The sequence below is a fragment of the Sinohyriopsis cumingii genome, chromosome 16 (genome assembly GCF_028554795.1).
Source record: "Sinohyriopsis cumingii isolate HCF-2022 chromosome 16, ASM2855479v2, whole genome shotgun sequence".
In the NCBI taxonomy this organism is placed as follows: domain Eukaryota; kingdom Metazoa; phylum Mollusca; class Bivalvia; order Unionida; family Unionidae; genus Sinohyriopsis; species Sinohyriopsis cumingii.
Genome location: NC_142976.1, coordinates 58,600,493 through 58,622,585, shown reverse-complemented (window position 1 = coordinate 58,622,585; position 22,093 = coordinate 58,600,493). Strand labels below are relative to the sequence as shown.

The 22,093-nt window shown below is 37.4% G+C and overlaps 1 protein-coding gene across 2 annotated transcripts in view; it reads left to right on the top strand.

Annotated features, from left to right (window-relative positions):
* Window positions 1-22,093, top strand: part of LOC149780495 (nuclear GTPase SLIP-GC-like) — a 149,922-nt gene that overhangs the window by 63,439 nt on the left and 64,390 nt on the right. For both annotated transcript variants that reach the window (XM_089937457.1, XM_089937456.1), the window contains 4 exons: window positions 1,432-1,725; window positions 2,390-2,470; window positions 7,344-7,569; window positions 15,173-15,391. In XM_089937457.1, coding sequence (XP_089793583.1) covers window positions 1,463-1,725; window positions 2,390-2,470; window positions 7,344-7,569; window positions 15,173-15,391 — 789 coding nt within the window. In that variant the 5' untranslated portion in view covers window positions 1,432-1,462. The remainder of the gene's footprint in view (window positions 1-1,431; window positions 1,726-2,389; window positions 2,471-7,343; window positions 7,570-15,172; window positions 15,392-22,093) is intronic.

Sequence of the window (22,093 nt, the reverse complement as noted above, 5' to 3'; positions counted from 1 at the left end):
ACCGTACTGTCCAACTTGGTAAATTGTCTAGCCTAGTATATCAATAGGTGCCTTTTCAATAAATTTTAGAAACACAATTAGGTCTTTATCTCTGACCGGTGAATGAATCGGTTCTTTATTAAGAAGTTCCGGTTGATGACTCTCAAATGGAAAACCGACTGGAATTTGTGTGGCCAAAATGTTCATTAGTGCATAGTTGCATCGAGATTCGCATGTCTTCAGAGCAAAGAAGCTAAATAAGAAACCACTACGAACAGGCCACTTATTTACAGTTATCCTTTAAGAATGTTTAGCTAATTATAAACTTAGTGAGCCAATATGAGGTAAAATATATTTGCATGTTTACACTAACCGCACTTAGTCCACCATGAAAGACAACACGAAATTCTCACGATAATTCGTTTTCCAAAGGCTTGCTATACATGTACCATATTTGGATACTCTATGGTACATTTTTAACTGTGGAATGACAAAGCGCGCCACCAGCAAATATGGATCTAAGGTAAATACATTTTTTTCTCATTTGAATGGCGAATAATGGCATCTTGGTAATATTCAAAGCCACCGATAGATAATTTTTGCTTTTATTCGCGTAATCTCCAATTCATAGTGCATCATATTTAATACGGTCTTTTTACGCTTCCAAATAGGAATGAACGATACTTTATACGGTACAGTGAAAAAACAATGGTGGAAATGAAAAATGTATTGAGTGAATTAATATAGCGGACGATCAAACTAGGGATTATGGTGACAAGTAATTTGTGGGGGAGGATGAGGGTTCGAACCCCGGTCGAGTCATACCAAAACTTATAAAAATGGTATAAGCAGCTCCCTCGCTTGGCGCTCGGCATTTAAAAGGTTAGTGTTAGGACTGGTCGACCATGTGTCTGGATAATGTGACCGGGCAGGACATCATGCTATATGTCTGCGGCATGATGTCGCATTGTTAGACATCACTATAAACTGCCACACTGCAGACATCGTAACGATATGACTCAATAATTGTTAAAGCTACGTTAAAAATCCAAATCACACAGATGTAAATTGTACATGAAAAGGTATATGAGTTTTTATTCCATATATCGTGACTGCGTACCTTTGTGAGATGCTGACCTGAACATCCCCATCCAGCATACCATGGAATTACCCCTCTACTCTGTAATTTCCGTCCATTTACAAGTTCATCCCGTGCGCAGCCTTGTCCTTTATTAATAAACGGTTAATAAGGATAAATTATTGATTTTAATTTATTTAACTATTTTATTTCAAAAGTCAAGATCAGAGTAATTTTTTTTAATTTAGCAAGTTGGTAATTGATAAATAAAAATTAGCCACCATTATATATATATATATATATATATATATATATATATATATATATATATATATATATATATATATATATATATATATATATATATATTTTAGGGCATATCGGAGACGATCATCATACCGTGACATGGAATATACTCCACAACAAATGAGATTTAGTCTATCCTCCGGCATAAAAAGAAAGTCAGTTTCTGAGCAAGGGACTCCTCTAGTTCAGGAAGTGTTGCCATTGAGCTTGCCAGGTTCCCAGATGTCACTGATAAAGAGGAGGCGAAGGGTAAACGTGTCGTCAAGGCAACGACCAGCATCAACAGTGACCAAACCGATTTGTAAAGATTCCAACCAGCTCTGGTCCTCGAAAAATGCACATTTGGACAAAATTGTTTTGAGGTAGATATAACAAATTCTTTCTTTAAAATATGTAAATAAATTGATAAGCGTGTGATTGTTTTTACCTGCACAGTAAATACGTCCATATACACAGTCAGTGCATCAGTATGCACAATTAATATGTCCGTATACACAGACAATAGCCCGTATACACAGTAAATACACCTGTATACACTAATAAGTCCGTATAAAAAGTCAGTACTTCAGTGTAAGCAGCCAATACGTCAATTTTTACAGATAAAAATATCAGCAATTAACTATTCATTTTTGTTTTTATTTTTTCAGTACATACGTATTTGTAATAGCTACCCGGACTGAAACCCAACTATGGGTACTTATCAATAATTAATTTATACGACTTAGTCATTGGGCGTGGTTTGCAATCAGTTGTTATCATGTCAAAATATTAAAATATCTGATTAATCACGTTAGCTTACAGTCTGTAAAGACGGTACTTGGCAATCATCATCCTGAACAAAATCTGCTACTGCCACTTTTCTGACTTGAAGTGAAAAAAGCTTTCGCCAAGAAAAATAACCCCAAAAGTCATATATATATATATATATATATATATATATATATATATATATATATATATATATATATATATATATATATATATATATATATATATTTATATATATATATATATATATATTTCCAGATGCAAAGAATTTATTGATAATCTTCTTTTGGAACTTAACAAGACTGATGTGCCCCAGAGTGACGTAGTTAAGGATCTGATGTAAGTCTCCACCATTACTATCTCTGTCTCTGTCTCTCTCGCGCTCTGTCTGTCTGTCTGTCTCTTTCTTTCTCCCTCTCTCATACCTTCAGATTATATCGTGCATGCCTTAATTTCCAATGTATTCAGTTATTAATAAATGTTAAGTTTATTTAACTCGCTTGACATAGTATGTCATGGTTTGGTTACTTGTGCGTCATCGGTATTGCTTGGTACTAGGGTAAAAGTTTTATATATCAAGATATGTTAAGATTTGTTTGCACATTTTTTCTCCTAGCATGTTGGAAGGTTTTAATCTCCATCGACAGATGCGCATATTATTGAGGTAAGATACATCTCATTCCATTAGCTTCTTACCACCCTTAGAAGCACAGTCGCAAGCCGCTGGCGTCAATCCGACACTTCCCATTATCATCTGTGGCTGCATATGCTGTGATTTCCTAGTTTCTCATAAATATGCATAAACATCCTCAACCAATCACTGCTATCCGAGTAAAATTTTGTTTCGCCATCGTAATCCTACAAGACCTTTCACGCTGTTTTCAAGAGCCATTTAAAATTTCTCTTCCAGTCAGTTATAAAGTAAATGGGTACTTTTATTGATGTGTTAGACATTGTTACATTGTACTGTTGATGACTTATTTTTTATTATGCCCACTCATGAAAAACGAAGAAATCTCAGCACAGTTTCTCTCGGATGATTAAGGAAACTTAATGGATTGTCGCCCGTGGTTTGTGACAATGGTTTTGACGCTTCATTTCTAAACTGATTTTGACCAGCCTAGGTATGCAAGACTATACCATCAGCTCGAGTTGTTTTTGGTCTAGAACATTGGAGTATATGTTTAGTGAATGATATGGCATTTGATGGTCTGTGAATTGTGCCACGGAAGAGGTCGTGGTTTTTGGTCAGATTCTGTTCTGTTCCCGTCGCGCTTAATGCTGCACGACCAAGTAGCTAAACGCAGTTCCAACGAAACATACGAAGGCAAGAATGGTCATTAGAATCTAGTGGAATTTATTCAAACTCTCCATATGAACTGAACACAATTGGTTATATATAGCAGTGCAAAACTGAAAGAAAACTAAAGGAGATTCATTACACACTGAAATATTGGCAGCATGCATATTTACACATAACCGCGATCATATGTAGTTTGTATGACGGTAAACTAAACCATAAAATACACAAGCTTTTATATGATGCTATAAATTAACAATGACTCATTTATACCGATTTACTAAAGTCTTGCATTATCATTGCATATCTTAAACAAGCTGCAATTAACCATCAAATGAAACTAACAATGATCCAGCAAAGGCATAAAGGGCTTCTGTTATTACTATATGAAAGACATAACTTCACATTTTAATGGTAAACTTCACATTTGAATGGTTTTCTCTGTACTATGTCATCATGCGCGCCAGAAGAAATTCACCGATAAAAATGTATAATACAAACTTACTATATTAACAATTATGTCCAAAGAATCTAATGTAACCACATTCATAAGTACTCACAGAAATAATTTTCCAAGGCTGCAACGAGAGCGAATAGAACTGGAACTGCTGGAGCTCAAAAATAAGCTTCCCGCTTTACAGAAATGGCGGATTGAATCTCGTGTTGATCACTAGCAACTGCGTGATCATCCAATAAAACTAGAGAGCATACTCTCATTACCAGATGACACGAATTTATGGAAATTAGAACAAACCTTTGTATAAGACAGAACAAACACTGTCTTAGACTTGGTTGATCATGACAGACGTTTGAACATATTATCGTGGTGGTCTAGCATCTGATGGAACTCACCTAACACTCGCAATATGGCCAAAGTAATCTAATTAGATTAGGGTACTATATAAACGTATGAAATAGGGAAGCATATGGAGCATAGAACCATCTGGATGAGTAAAGCATATGTTTAGTAATATTACGAAAAAATGGTAAAGTATATTCCAAAAAAGACATATCATGTTTGTTAAAGTTTGCAAAATGTAAATACATTATGTTTTTGGTGACCTATTTACTGCTGTTGTCTGGACTACTACACTGCGATTGCCTCTATTTCATTGGTACCTAAACTTTTTCGGGCCACCGCCCCCTTGGTTATTCTTAGAGCCCCCTACTTTACAGTGTAAAAATCATTATTCAGCATTAGCACCCCCCTTTCAGTAACCTCAATGCCCACCCCACCCCCCAATTGGCGCTATCACTTACTTTGGGAACCACTGCTCTATTTTAATACGATCACCAAAAGACAAAGTGAGCATTATGACCATGTCCGTATGTTCTTCTGTTTGCCCGTCCGTCCGTCCGTATATTACCTTTATCGTTTTTTTTCAAAATAACGTTTATTTTATACCAGCTATCTTTGCCAACCTTTTTGAATGGTTTGCGCTTTGGGTAAGGAAGACGAACATTGAGTTTAAGGGGTCCAACGGTCTAGGTCATGACCATTGTGACTGCGAAGAAAAAATTGTTTGCACACAATAACTTTTGTTCTACATCATATACTTCGACCACACTTTGTGGATGACTTGTACTTCGAGTAAGAATTTTTTTTGTGGTTCTGGCATTAAACGTCAATGCCATTGTGGCTAAGAAATAATGAAAAATAAAATGAGCACTGCACAAAAACTCAGTTCTAGATCACGTAGGTTTGTCTATGGTAATGCTCTGGGTAAAAAGGAATCCTTTGACCACAGAATCAAAAAGGTCACGCTCACTGTGACTACGAGAAGAAAATTTCTACACATCATACATGGACCAACGTACGTGGTGGGCTTGCACTTAAAGGTAGGAAGAAGTAGATTGATTTGGCTGATAAAAAATGTTACTGCACACAAACTCCATTTTCGACCATGTGCCTTCACCGAAATGTTAGGAAAGCTTACGCGTTGGGTAAGAATGAAGCCTATTGCGATGGGGTCGATGGATCAACAAGTATGGTCATTGTGACTGAAAAAAAGAAAAACGGCTTCTTTCTACATATCGATTTTAGTTGTAAACCACATATTTTAATCAAAGTTTAAGACCTTCGCGGTAATCTTGTCCAATAGAATATGTGTCTACACCATGTATATAAGCTAATATTCACCATTATAAGTTAACACAATGGTATTACATTTAAATCTATGTTCTAAAAATTACCATTATGTCCAGGGGCCATAATGGCCGAGTGGTCTAAAGCGCTCTCCGTTACGGATCACTGCCATCTCACCTCTGTCTGCGTGGGTTCGAGTCTCGGATTCTGCCAATGTGGGTATGTGAGAAAGCTTAACAGTAGCTTCTCGTGGGTCGGTGGTTCTTTCCGGGGTTTTCCCGGGTTCTTCTTCCACCATTAATACTGACCTCCATATATATGCTGAAAAATGGCGTTAAACCCCACAACAACAACAACAACCATTATGTCCAACTTTGCATGATGACTCACAGGACTATTAGCCAGGTTAACGTTATCAGGTCCAAGTACTAATTTGTGCAGACAGTCATCTATCTGAATCAGAACGGACTAATTTACCTACAATGTATAATCCATTTTTGCAAATATAAATATAGCTCATGATAATCAATATGGTCTTTTGTGCAGACGATGAACACGCTGACAGTAGTCAAAGTTCAACGCATAAACAATCGAATAAAGAACAAAATGCGGGGATCAGTATAAAGTTACATGTTGTTAACCAAGCGTTATATGTATCAGCGACAAGGCCCTTGAAAACAAATAATAAAATATAAATAAAATAAAGAAACGCTATTAATAGTAACTAGACCTTCTCACAGTTAACGTGATAGTTTCGTGCTTTTACAACTGGTTCTTGAACGGGGCAGAATGATTCATTGATTCAATGCGTTATTCAATAGTGATCGTTGATGACAAGTATAATCGAGGACAAAATAGTGACTAGAATTCTTAACTAACTAACAAAGCAACTAACTGACTAACTAACTAACTAACTAACTAGCTAACTAACTAAATATAATAATAATAATAATAATAATAATAATAATAATAATAATAATAATAATAAAACTGCTGTTAGTTCTTTTGTCTTTGAAGCCTGAAAGCTACGATGGTTGACAATAATGTTGTTATTAAGAACATTTAGGCTGTTTACACCTATCTCTCGCCTTTCCTAAACAGAACGAAACGGGTGAGCCATCTTGCCTCGTTGGGTCTCGAGACCTTGAAGACGAGCCAGAAGCTCTATCAACTGAGCTACTGTGGCTCCCTCTGTATTCCAATAATTATGAACATTTTTATTACTCGTGTATTATAAGCATTTATATTACTCAAGTACTGTGAGCATTTTTATTGCTGAAATTAGGATAGGTCTCGAGCTCTACTTTTTGTTTTAAGCTCCTTTCCTTCCACTTTCCTTTCCGTTGATCATTAGTTAATCCCTTTGTTTATTTATTCATTCATTCATTTATTATTTGATTTTGCTTATTTCTATCTTTCCTTCTGTCTACCTTTCTTGTCTAGTAGAGTAGATGGATCTTTACCTATTTTTCCTGATTGTCATCGTATCCAGTATCCACGATTTTAAACGTGTTAAAGCTGAATTCAAGGCAGATGAAGCAACATTTAGTTAACTTGCGTTTTATCGTTCATCCATTTTTAAATTACGAAATATTTATTTCTAAAAAATGTCGAACATTTTATTTTGCAAAATCATGGTAAGTAATTGCAATATGCAATGTCTTAAAATAAAATTTCATTTAAGAGAGATTTTATCCACAATCTAAATCAAAGGACTTGAAGGGATAAAATCATATTTAATCACCTACTGAAATAATCAAACAAGTGGTTTCTAAATTGTTGAATTTTTGTGAAGACTTAATAGTGGCATTATGAAAAAATTTCAGTGGAGACCTGGAAAAAGTATCATTGAAGACAGAATTGCCGCGGACAATAATCGCCTTCATGGGCGGAACCGGGACCGGAAAATCCACCCTCGTGAATTCGTTACTTGACAGCAGCTCTATTCTTCCAACATCCGACGACCGGGCATGTACGTCAGTAGTGGTGGAAGTAGTACAAAATAAAGAGAAAAATAAATTTGAAGCGGACATCGAGTTTCTCCAAAAAAATGTAAGGCACCATCCATTTACTTTGCGTGGGACGGGGTGTACATACACAGCCTCTGCATCTCAGACGTTCTTTATTACTATGTCATCGACAACAGTTTGGAGAGTGTTTCACATTACTTAACCATTTGGGAAGGGGGCTGGGTGTCTTAGATGTATACATACATATACAATATTTGTACATTCTTTGTGTTATTTTGGCATTTAGATTACGACTATTTAGGTCCCTTTTTGCGCCTTGTATGCATACCATAAAAAACTCGATTCAATCTACTTTGAGACGGGATGCATCTTGATAACTTCAAAACCCTCATCACAAAAGAAATCACTGTGATACATATTTCACTCTTCGCTTACTTTGGTTACATTTTGTGTTTTAAGTTTATTTCTAAAGCAGTGTTTGTGCTAAAATCATCAAACCAGATTTGAAGCATAACAGTTAGTACTATATTCAAGCAAAATGAGGTTACTGTGAATTACATTTCACAATGTACTCGCCTAATTTAAGTGTTTGCATTTAGTACCTGTTCTAATAGATTTGTTTTGCAATCTGTATATGATCTGTTGTATTTGGAATCATTAAAGTTGGTAAGGGGATGCATCCTTCACCCTCATTAAAAATTAGTTCACTGTGACGTATATTTAACATTACACACACTTTGGTTAGAGCGTCCCGCTCGGATTCGGGAGGTAATGGGTTCGAACCTCGGCCGAGTAATATCAAAGACTTATAAAAATGGTACTAGGAACTGCCTCGCTTGGCGCTTAGCATGAAGAACTTAGTGCCAGGACAGGTCGGACTATTGTCAGGATAATGCGACGGGGTGGGACATGATGCTGCATGTCTGTGGCATGATACCCCAGTGCTAGACATCACTATAAAATTTTCACACTGCAGACGTCCTAGCGATATGACTGAAAATTGTTAATGTTACATTAAAACCCAAATAACTCACACATGATAGAATGCATCTCCGTGAGCACCACACCTGCACGACAAAAAAAAGAAGGCCACACCACATCATGACTTACATTTATCATATTAATGGTTTTGATTTTGCATATAGCTCATAACGAGATAGTTTATTCATATTTTTAAATAAGGTACAAGTTACATACACACTATCCTTTCTAGAATCATTAAATTTCGGGAGGCAACGAATTTAGATGTTTGCACCCTCAATACAAAATCCGGTAAATATGGCCCCTAATTTACGATTCACTTACATGGTTATTTTCATGCTTGAATCAGGACATGACATTATATCAATATTCGTGTGTGTGTGTGTGTGTGTGTGTGTGATTAGGATGTTTAACCCAGTCACATTATCCTGAAACGAGGCCGACCAGTCCTAACACTAGGCAGCTATTAGTACCATTTTTGAAAGATTTTGGTATGACTCGGCCACGGTTCGAACCCACGATCTCCCGCTTCCGAGGCGGATGCTCTAACCACTAGGCATTAATATTAGCGCCACCCTCTTAGAACAAATGAAGCTTCCCATGGTCTATATTTTTTTACTGGCTTTGTTTATGCTCTTTCATTTAACTCATGACCAAATATTTTGGGCATAATATGTGCATACTATCCTAAACAGCACCATGAAACCTGAGATGCATTTTGATACGTAATAAACCATAACAACAAAACTATGTCTTTGTGACCTATATATATAATGCTTTTGCTATTCATGTTAGAATGAATTTAATGGTTCAGTTCAGTTAGTAGTACACACTTACAGACAAAGGCGTTCACAGCGACATACATTTAGAAGTTATGCGTTGATGTTTAACTAATGACCACGTAGAATTTTCCATTCTGTATACAGCCTAGTCTACACATAATGATTACAGTTACTGAATACACGTTGTGTTGCCGTGCTGTCTATGTGAATGAGAAGGTATACAAAAAATGGACTGCATGTATTTTGTGTGAGATAATGATGAAGTGGCTCATTAGAGTTGTAATCTTGGTAGTCTCTCGGGCCGAGGAAGTCAAGTTGGCCGATCTAACCGGCGGTGGACGCGATGTTGCTCCAGAATCCAAATTCCGATGCACACAGGCGGTTGCTGGTGGGGCGTGGAACACCGGTGGTTGAGGGTGGCTGGGACACAGCTCTGTGACGTCTCTCACGAGCTGCAGCAACACACTAGCGGAGGTCAGCCTCAAAGGTGGAACTGGCTTTTCTGGTCAGGGTTCGCCAGTGACTTCTCTCTGATGCAGTGAGCTGAAGCTGGTGGGGTTGAAGGTCTGCCCATTTGATGTGCGTCTTGAGATTGTCTTTGTACCTCTTGCGAGGGCGTCCTTGGTTTCGATAGCCCTGGGATAGCTCGCCAAAGAATAGCTGCTTTGGGATTCTGTTTTGATTCATGCGATGACATGGCCAGTCCAAGGAAGCTGGGCCTGGATTAGTTTGTCTTCGATGCCTGTTGTGTTGGATCTATCAAGGACGTCCTGGTTGGGGATTCTGTCCTGCTACTTGATCGAATGATGGATCCCAGGCAGCGATAGTGGAATTGTTCCAACTGGCTGATATGCCTTCGGTAGACAGTCCACGTTTCACAGCCATACAAGAGAGATGTGAAGATAACTGCATTGTACACTTTTATCTTTGTTGACAGACGTATATCCTTGTGCTGCAAGACCTTGGTTCGGAGTCGTCCTAGTGCTTGACTGTCATTTTGGATCCTCGCAGTGATCTCTTTGTCCAGGGAGCCATCACTGGATATTGTGCTGTCAAGGTATTTGAAACTGTCCACATTCTTCAGCTGCGTGTTGTAAAGGGACAGTATTTGGGGCGTGCTGAAAGAGGACTTCTGTCTTTCCTAGGCTAACTGTGAGTCCAAATAGAATAGAGGCTTCAGAGAACCTGTCCACGATTGCGTCCAAGTGAGTCTCTTCATGTGCCATGAGGGCACAGTCATTTGCAAAGAGTTCTTCAGTGATGAGTCTTTATAGCGTCTTTGTTTTTTCGGTTAGGTGACGGAGATCAAACAATGATCTGTACAGGCGATATCTAATGTAGATACCAAGGTCAAGGTCACGGATGTCATGACGCAGTACCTGTGTGAGGAAGAGGTTGAAGAGTACCGGAGCGATTACAAAGCCCCGTTGGACACCGTTAGATGTGGGGACTTTATCAGAGGGTTCACCGTCTGAGAGAATCTCTCCAGTCATGTCATCGTGAATGAGCCGGATGAGGTTGGCAAACTTCTGAGGACAACCAAGCTTCTTGAGTACTACACACGGTGCGTCTCTGTTAACTGTCTCGAAAACCATTGTCAGGTCCATGAAGACGGCACAGAGATTCATTTTCTGCTCAAGACACTTCTCTTGCACTTGTATTACTGCAAAGAACATGTCAACAGTATTGGGGTCTTAGCGAAAGCCACACTGAGACTCGTGGAGGTTATCTTCTGAAACTGCCCAATAAGCGTGTTGAGAATGATTCGAGGAAGTATTTTGTCAGCTATGGCGAGCAATGAGATGCCTCTGTAGTTATTGCAGTCCGCACGTGTGCCTTTATTCTTGTAGAGGTTTACAATTGATCGTCGCGGAGGTCGTCTAGCATCTCCTCTTCTCTCCAGATTCTGGTTAGCGCATCGTGGAGTGCCTCTGGAGTCTGTTCACTGAGAGCCCTGTACACCTCCACTGGGATACCATAGTTTCCAAGAGCCCTGCCACAGCTCATTTGTTTAATGGCCGTCCTCACCTCCTCTATCGTTGGCGGAACATCCAGTTGGTCGTGCGTGCTGTTTGGCTATTTGGTCTAGAACATATTGGCTGACCGATGAGGGCAGGTTTAGGAGCTGGCTAAAGTGTTCTTTTCATCTGCTCTTAATGCCAGACTTGTGCTTTGTTAGTGTACTGGCATCTACAACAAGCAAGAGGGCAAAGCCAGACTTTAAAGGGCAGAAGATTGACTTGATGACGTTGTAGAACTCTTTGGACTTGTTAGTGTCGGCATAGCGTTGCACTTCATCAGTTATCCTTTCCCACCACTGGTCATGCATCTTGAGGATTTCTCTCAGAGCCTCAGCTTGATAGGATTTGAAGCGGACTTTTCTGGGAATGGAGAGTGTGTCATTCTGCCAGTCCATGAATGTTTTGTTCTTTCTGGCAAGCAGATCTTCAATGGCACAGTTGTTCTCGTCTTACCAGTCTTAATGGGTTTGCTTTTTGGGGCTAGTGTTGCCATAGCTGTTTCTCTTATCATGTTCCTAAGCTTGTTCCATTTCTCGGAGACATTTCCACGAATAGGTCCGCTGGCGGACAGCTTGTCATCTAGACTCTTCTGGAAACTGAGGTTCGTGGAAGGCTGCTGAAGTTTGACAATGTTGAAGGATGTGCGCACAAGCTTAGGGTGATGTGGGTTGATGTGGGGCAATGCGCAGCTTTAGGGTAGTTTGGACAAGTATGTGGTCTGTCCAGCATTCCGCTCCTCGCATAGCCTTGGTGATGAGAACATCCTGGGGATCATGCTGGTGGACTATTACAAAGTCGATTAAGTGCTATTGGAGAGATCTTGGGTGCATCCAGGTGTTCTTGTGTTTGTTCGCCATTCAGAACATTGAGTTTGTGATGAGAAGGTCAAATTCCGTGCATTTACTGAGTAAGAGCAGGTCGTTTTGTTCATCTTGCCGACACCGTGCTTCCAAGCACACCTTTCCATCAACTATAATCGCAGCCAACACGGGAGTTTAAGTCACCCAGTAGTATGATACTACTATGAGCACAGTACAGAGCTGAGGTCCGCAAAGAACTGCTCGATGGTTTGCGCTGCGCTCGAGAGGGTAGAAGCGTAGGTGCTAATAATTGTTGCGTGGCGTTTGTGGCTGATAGGTAGTTACAAATTCATTAGCCTCTCATTGGTACCAACAGGCAGGTCCGGAAGCTGCTTCAGAAGACTTGATTAGATAGCCAGACCAACAACGTGGATCCTGTCTTTTTTCCTTTCCAGAAGGTGTAGCCTCTTGCTTGCACAGTCAGAGAATCCTTCTCTGCGAAGCTGGTTTCACACAAGGCTGCAATGTCGACACTGTAGCGTGAAGCTCCTTAGCAACTAGGGCTATTCTGATGTGAGTCTTGCTAGTTGTTTTTGTCCATGAGAGTACGGATGTTACATGCTCCAATAAAGTTTTTTCTTTGATAGTTTGGACCTCAGATATGGATAATCTTGCCATCCGCGGAAAGCTGGCCAGATTTTGAATTGCAGGTAATATTTTAGGCCACCGTTTCTAGGCACCTCCCTATGCAGGATGTGCAGCGCTGTTCTGGAAAGGTCTGCTCAGTTGCCCTGGATGCTGCCGAACTGTTCCGCTGCCCTAGGTACAGAAGAGACCGACCACTTGTCCAAGGGCCGACTACGTGCAGGTCTCTGTCTACAACTCCCAGTGGTCATCCCACCTATTGTTTCGCCAGCCGCCCATCGCCGTAGTATGATGATGAAAATGAATGATAGGTGCACAATATGACTTGTGCTTGAAGGAAGTTTAAGTGAAACAACGTTTGCACAGAGAAAGCCTCATTCTCTCGGCCTTGGTCGTTGAGACTCATTGGTACTAAGATTCTCCTCGGCTGGGGACTACTTCGGCTTCATTGGATGGCTATGACGTCTTCGGTGACTTGTTATGCCCTAAGCTCTCCACAAAGCGTTTGCCTATTGGCCTTCATGGCCGCTGGATCACTTAGTTGGATTTGCATGCAAGGATAGGCAAGTTCCTACTCACCGAGAGTTTGAGGCCCGTCGGCTACCCTCAGTCTGGTTTGGCCGGCCAGTTGAAGCCGTTTACCGCGATTTGGCCGCTGCGCATGCTACAGCTGCTTGGAGCCACAGGTGAGAGCTGAGCGCCTGACTGATGGGGACCAAAGGTGGACGAGAGTTGCAATAGAGAGGCATGAGATATGCTTCTATTAGTGGCCATACTAGCTGCCACACCTGGGTTAGTCAAAGTGTGTGACTTCCACTCTTCTGACTTCTACCAACTCTTAGTGGTATCTCTACATTGATATGATAAAAGTAATGATTTTAAAGAGAAATTGTTTATGTTTTTATGACCTTTCACACTGGCCAATGTGTGGTAGGTCAGGTTCATGTTATTCTGAATTTATTTTCTGTACGATAAATCATGCTTACAATGGCTGCTTGAGATTGCTGTCTTCTTGGTGACGACTTATGTAAATTTTTATTACATTCAGGTATTTTATCTATTTTGTTGCGTGTAGTGATTGCTGAATGATATAAGCATTGGAGTCTAGATAGTGCATTGTCTAAGTCCTGGTTTCATAGTCACAAAACTGTCAGAGCGCAACATTTCAAAGTGTGCTCATAATGTTCAAACGTTTGATCTTCCACAGCTTTTGCTCTGAGAGAAGTAAGAATAACGAATTTTTTTTTTTTGGGGGGGGGGGCATTTTCTCATTATTTGTTTACATACAAGCTAATATTACCAAGACTGAGGGACTCTAAGTTTGATTTTACTTTTAAAGCTCTGTATTTTATTTAATTTTGTTTTGCTTTTAAAGTTTTGCGACTGTGGGGCCTGGATTCGATCTTGCAGACTCCATCTTTATAATATCACTGCCTCGAGATAAATTGGTATAAGATGTTTCAAGCTCTAATAGGTATTTATGCGAGACCCTTCTATTGGGTAAAGATTTGCATTTAAAATTAATTAGATATGCTTTGATTAGTACAGCACATTGATGTAAGCAAGGAGTTGCGACCCGACCATATAAACGAAAGAAGGCAGTCGTCTATGGCGCCAGGCTTTAAGAAGTGCAAAATTAGACGGAAGTAAATTTTTTCAGAAGGGTGCGCCAAAGTCACAATTTGCCTATGGCGCCAAAACCCTTAGACCGGTCCTGTAAGCAAGTTTTATCTACCTTGCTTGTTTATCCGGAATTTGCCTTGAATAAGGGGAGGTAACGAACGGCTGTTTCGCAAAAATCTCCAATTTGCTTCTAGTGTCCTAAACTCCAAGCAAAGGACGAACCATATCAGCATAATGACAAATTAGTTAGACTGATATACTCGTAATAAGGGATTTGTGGGTTCGTTAATAATGCTTTTACGGTGTGCCTCTGGGCAGTGCACTCAGTTCCCATTGCTTCCGAACTAAGTAGCCTTTCATGTACTGATGGGCAATTAAACGCTATTCATTTGATCAAATATTGCATAATTATACTCCCTTGACGAGATTTTTTCGCAGTTTGTCCTATTTTCTATATTTATCTCTGTAATCAGTATGGCTGTAATTCTTCTTCACCTGTTAAGGCCTCATACTTGTAACATGGATGCATCTTGAAAAGAAAATATGACCAAACCAAAACTTGGTCGTTGCTCTTCAGAACGATATTTAAGCAAAGTTACTTTGCTTATAAATTATTTTGAATTCGTATTTAAATATATTTTTAAACATGGTCACAAAATTTGCAATATGGGTGCATCATTGGACGAACGTGTGTCGCCAAACCAGGTGACTGTGCTTTAATCTTATGGTTTATTAAGGAAGCTTAGAATACTTACTTCTTCTATATAAATGGGTTATTTTTTGTGAACTCTTACTCATTAACAACTCTACCTTTTTCTGAATCTTCCTTTTAGGATTGGTTTGGAGAACTTCGAGTTCTTTTGGAGGATCTGACGAGCGAGGACGGGTCCCTGCGGATGAAACCCGCAGAATCCGGCTCCGATATGTACGTGTCCTATTGTAAAGTCAAGGCCGTATATGGAAAGATAGACACGTTTGACCATTTGTCCAACGTCGAATCCGTTAACCAGTGGCTTGGAAAAACTCATCATTTAACGTGCAGTGCCAGTGAGGTAAGATACAAAAATTCTTCACCAAAATTCAAGAATAAAGAGAGACAGAAAACAAACGAAACGATGGAAATAGCAAATAAATCAGCCATTTGAAATAAATTTTTTGTGTGCAATAAATTGATTGAATTTATTAAAAAAATAGCTGAATTACGTTTACAGACACATCGTCATAAACGACTTGTCCATTATGGAAAATTATGTTACATTCAGTAGAGAATACACGAAGAAGTAAGACAATCAAGGTAAAACGATCTTTTTACCTCACTGATATCATGCATACACAAATAAAATAAATGCATCGAGATATTTCGAAAACTTAAAAATCCATTTATGCCAATATATTCTCTAAATTAGTACAGACACCAAAATCATGCAAACTTAAATTGTACTGGTCCAATGTATTGACATTAGTACAGACCATCCGATCATGCTTAATTAAATCGTACTAATCAAATGTATGGAAATTAATTATTCTTGTTGTCGTTGTTGTGGTAGGGTTTAAGACCATTATCAGCACAAGATAGGCAATACATGTCGGTCAGTATAACTGGTAGAGGTACAGGCCATAATATCGTGCTAACCGAAATCGTACTGGTCTAGTAAAGACCGTACTATCATGCTAATGTAAATCGTACTCGTTCAATGTATGGAAATTAGTACAGACCCTACTATCGTGCTAGCTTAAATTGTACTGGTCCAGTTTATGGAAAATAGCAAGAACCGTACTCTCATTTTACAGGTGCAGTGCATAGAAATTAGTACAGAGCTTTCTCTCGTGCTAAACTAAATCGTACTAGTCCAATGTATGGAAATTACTACAGCCCCTACTATCGTGCTAACTAAAATTGTACTGGTCCAAACTATACAATAGTATAATTACGATTCTGAAACATCAGTAAACAAAATGGAAAAACAATATTGTAGATAGCAATTGCTATTTTACGAAACAGCATCAGTCGTGAAGATTGCTAATTTACGAAGCAGCATGATACGTGAAGATTCATAATGCACAAAGCAGCACGATGAGTGAATGATCGAAAGCGTATTTCTCTGTTCAGGAAGAATTTAAACATGGAAGTGTTTACATATTGACACCATTCACTACATATATTTTCAAGACTGTTACAACAAACACACACACTCACACGCTACTAGCAGCAAAATGCAGAATTTACGAAAAATATGATATAAAGAATTATAGCAGAAAAAGAGAAAAACTATGCCGATGTCAACAAACAAAAACAAACAAATGAGCAAGGCACAAAATTGTATTCCTCTTAATTTACAGAACAACCTAATGTTCTCGTAAACTTTACGAGGTCGTTCAGCAATGAATGAAAGAAAACAGAGGTAGATTTTGTTTTGTTTTGGAGAAGCAAAGTCCAGTTAAAAAACAATAGGAATGGAAAAGGTTCGCACACAATATGAAGCCATTCATACGTATCAAAGATCGATGAAACGTCGTGAATTGTTGAAAATAAAGTACTGTTTTAGACAGCGGACCTGTTAGCTTGTTGGTAAGATCCAAAAACAATTTATCAAGCACTAAACAATATTATAATATTTTTCTTTAGTTTTAAATTATTTACAAAAGCAACATCTAAGACATTTACTTGCTTACACTAGCATCGTCCAGTTGAGGGAATCAATTAAACAGGCCAGAAAGGAAAATAAAATATGGAGTATAGATAAAATGGTGAATTGAACAAGTCGCATGAACATTATACAATCGAGCACTAAAAGGAATTAGCAACAAAAGAGTTTATGTCAGTCACGCGGATGACTAGTGTCTGGAAGTCGTAGTTGTTCCATAAACATGTACAAAAGACAACAATAGCTATAATATACTTTGATGGTCATACTTAGTCTTTCCCAGAATACGTTTAGTCTGAAATAAGTGAAAACGAAAACTTGAGATGACATGTATGATTCTTTAAAAAAAATCATTAGAGAAAACTTGAAATTATACGCTTTGATAAACGATATATATATATATATATATATATATATATATATATATATATATATATATATATATATATATATATATATATATATATATATATATATATATATATATATATATATATATATATATATAAAGGATTTGCCTGCAAATATAAAGCTTGGGTACATTTCAATTTATTGCGACAGAACAATATCATATGTAGTTGCAAGGTTTAACGCAACATGGCCTTAAATACTAGAATACGGAAGTATTTTACTGAAAATGAAGCCAGAACATCGGTTGAAAGTTGTACTAAAAGTGATGAAGGGATACAATACAGCCTCTAAAATGGTCAATAGACACTAATCTGGTCAAAGCAAGCAAGGATGAAAGTCAATCGAAAGCATTACCAACTAATTTGATACTTAACAATTGATACATCTAGAACATATAAATTTGGAACTGGTGAAACAATTATAGAATGTCAAAATGCGAAAGGTTTCTGTTAAAGGAGCTTCCTTACAAACGTTACAGAGGAAAATAAGTAATCAGGCAAGTCATTTTAGGTGATCCGATCATTGACCACCAGGACGACTTGAAGGGGAGGATACACAACGCATGTTGTCCGAATAAACGTTTTCTTTATAGGACAAACAACGTGACATACAAAAATTAAAAATAAATTTTGAAAACAAAACGGATTGACCTTTTTTCGTCCATGCTTCCCGTGTTAGTTGCTTCTGCCAAGATCTGACTTGTACGTATATAAAAGTGTGTCTTTGACAGGTTATAAAATACAGCTGAGTGTTTAATAGGTTACATGTGAAACATTGACTTTTAGGATAGTAAAGTTTTATCTCGTTAGATCTATTTGCCATGTTAGTTATGAATTAATAAATTTATTACATTAAACTAAATCGGAAAACAATATGTAAGGTTCCTTACTAGTCTGTTGTCGTTGTTTTTTCTGGGGTTATTTGTATGTTCTCTTTTCTTTTCTGTTTGTGTGTGTGTAAAAACTGAGTTTGTTGTGTCAAAGACAGTGGGTGCCGGAGAAACTATGACATTATTACTTTAAGACTAAACTATGCCATTTGTACTTCGCATCTTCGACTCGCCCGTTTCTCTATACTTTACAGAAGCAGCTTAGTACGAAATCAGTACACGAATTTTATGTATATTTCTAAATACAAAAACTGACATCAGAATACAAAATACCATTGACCTAATAATGTTGGTTAAATCGGATAACAATGACATATATATGAATCAATTTATTTTCATTGGCAACAACTTTAAAATTCCAACACATAATGACTTGATCCAATATAAGGGAAAAAACAAATTTTTAACGCAAAATAAGAACTGAAATAACAAACTAGGGAAAAGTTTGATCGCATCAAAATATAAGGACAGATATAATCTAGGCTGTATGCGTTTTTCGTTTGGATCTATTTTCTCTACCAATCGCATATTTGTAACTCTTAAGTTTGTTTCTTAATATCCCTATCATCAGATTCCATAGATTATGTTGTAGAACCGATAAATCAACAGCGCCTACAAAGTGCTCTATCTGTTGTAATAGCAAAAGGTGTAAAATGCCCACTTTTAATTTTCTGTGGTACTTGTCATTTATTGTCATTACTTCTCCTGCCTGACTAATCAGACATATCCTTGCTATATATTGTTCCCTTTAATATTTCTTCATGTGCTTTAATATATTGTCTTTAAGTGACAGTGTGTTTCAGCAGATATAAAGGTTATTAAAGTCGACTCTGCACATCTCTTCCTTTTTGACATTGTACAGTCCACAACGCTTCTTCCGTATCTCTAAATCAGTTAAATTGAACATACATTCTTCGCTTATGCTTATGTAGTGTCAAGTTGTCGGTGTGCAAAATCCTCAATATTTTTAACTCTTTCACAGAACTAGGACCATCAACTTGTTTCGTAATTGAACAAGATGAAAAAAGGTTCAACCACTATTTAAGTCACCTTTTTGCTCATTTTACATCGACTGTTGTACCTGACTGTCCCTTAGAGACAATGTGGATGTGACCGCTTTCAGTTGTATGTGCATTTGTAACCTATTTAATTCAAAAGTTACGCTGAGCATATAACTAGAGTTTATTAATTGTTTACTAAATTTACATACGGTTTTGTACCAATATTTCACTGAAATTTAGTCATTCACTCTCGGATTACACCGTTTGAGGGTATTTAAACATCGTGTAATGGCATCTAAACGTATTAATTTAAAATATCCAACAGCAAACAACAAATGGAAGCAACGGAGGGTCATCATATTCAGCCACAAATAATGTACCTAATAAATAAACGTGAACTGCCTTTGTTGTTGATGAATTTGTGTTGTTAATCATAATGGTTGTATTAATTGTTAAAACCAGCAGCCACGTACTGTGCAATAAAGTCTCGAAGATAAAATAATTAAACATAATATTCACAATCTCAACAGTGATGAGGTTAGCCAGCTTGAATAATTCAACATTTTGTTATGTTTTTCTGTTACCTTCTTCGAAGGCATTTTATCATTATTTATTTTTAAATCTCATTTTGCTATATTTCATCCATCTAGTATTCAGGAAAACAGCTTTCTTTCTTGCTAGGAACAAAAAGAGGCACGTGAAAAGACACGATTCCTGTCTCAGTAATCATTACCATCACTTTTACTCTTTGTAAAATATATACACTTACTGTTGGAGACAATAAATTCAATACTGCATCAATTTATTTCATTCTTATATTTTATTCTGACGTTTCATCGCCATGGTATCGTTGTTTCATGTACTGTTTTGTACATTCATTTACATGTTCTCTAATTTATTTTCTTCAGTTTTTGCTACGATTCTTTTGGCAATTTTTGTATATACTTTGTTTCTGAACAAACTTGATGCACATTTTACTTTTTGACATTCCGAACATTTATCTATATATCTTGTTTTTATTAACTCAATCAAATTTTAATTATTTTTCGAAAATTGGCTTAGCGATCAAATATTTTGCTTTGTCACACTGCATTTGGCCTGATGACTTACAACTAGCCATTTTAAGATCTTGTTATTAATATTCCGAATTTCAGTACATACAAACGGGATCAAAATAAAAAAGAAAACAAAAGCAAGGTTAGAAAAGAATTTCAAAAGTTTACTTCAAAGAAGCCAAAAGATCAACGAGGAGTTTAACTGGGCAGACTACTTAGGCAAAGTTCACACTAATTGTAAAAAATCAGCCGCTGCTAAACTTTTAAACAACGAACAATGAAGACTATAAAACAACACAAGGTCATGCAAGAATGCCTTCGCGTGCACGGTTCACTACGTGTGAGAAATTATACAGATCCAAACATCACGATCCATTATTTGATACGCGGAGTTGTAAGTCATTTAGGCATCGTGTTTTATTTGGTCAAAAAAGCGAATGAAATGACACATTCCGAGCAAGACGTAATGTTAGAGGTTAAGAAAATCAAAACCACCGAACGGCAACATCAATCTCTGCAAGAAGTTTAGCATGACAAGACTTGGTCTACGTACAGCCTCCAAACTTAGACTTTGTCTAGCCCATTATCAGAAACGATTTAACGTTTCAGTTAATACAAAAAATAATTTTACGTGCAAACAAATGTTGAATGAAACTAAAACTTGATTACCACAACAAATATAGCTGTCTCCTTCTTATATAAAAATGAATAAAAAGACACAAGTGCTATGCCATGTGTCTGTGTCGTGTGCTGTTGGTGCACATAATTTGCACAAATAACGGACATCATCTATTGTATATTTCACACAGCCAATAGTTAAGAAAGCTAGGACTTTGTCCGTTAATTTTAAATATTAACAAGATTACAATGATTTGGTCAGAGAAAACGAAAACTGCAGAGGTTTTGGACTAATGTACTGAGGAATAGTTCAAGATTAAGAAATTTTGGAGAAGTTCACACGGTTGTTAGCGTGGGTAGCGTGTTCTGAAGGAACAGTACTCTCTAAGTGAGGGTATATGATAAACAGAAAAAGTGTAACGAATGAAGCTGTTAGTTTGCTAGAACTCTTGGCTGTTCAAAATTCTTTTATGTAATTTTTTTCCGATTAGCTAACCTTCATGACCAAAAAAAGAATGCAGTATTGTATTGGACGGTGTCTCGAGGAAGAAATATATTCCGGCCAATCAGGTTGATAACAAAACTGTTCAATTCACCATTTTGTTACTAGGCCATATGCTTTCTTGTTGAGGAATTCAAGATTTCAGACTAACTAAAAGGCAATTTTTTTTTCACATAAACGAATATAAAGATGGATTTGACAGCGTTTAACAAGAAGATGGAATGACTGCTAATAATTAAAAAGATGAAAGTATAAATGTTGTCAAAAGTTTAAATGCCTGGTGTATATTACCAGCCACAATGCTGAATTGTTGAGATCTAATAACAAGAAAATTATACGGGCTGAATATGACACAGTAAGTGGACTGTTAAAAGCCCCATAATGTATGTATTTACTTTAAGCAAATCGATTAAGCGAATAATTATCTCAAACTGAACGGCCGTGGCACAGTTGAACTATTCAACATTAACCAGGTCGTTTCTTGTTAAAAACGAAATCTTTTCCTTGGACACTATTTAATTACAAGCAACGAAAGAGGGAAACAATTAACAGATTGAATATAGGCAAAAAGATTAAGATGAAAAAGTAATCGAGTCATTGATTTGTGGCATGTCTTGTACATAATACAAATGT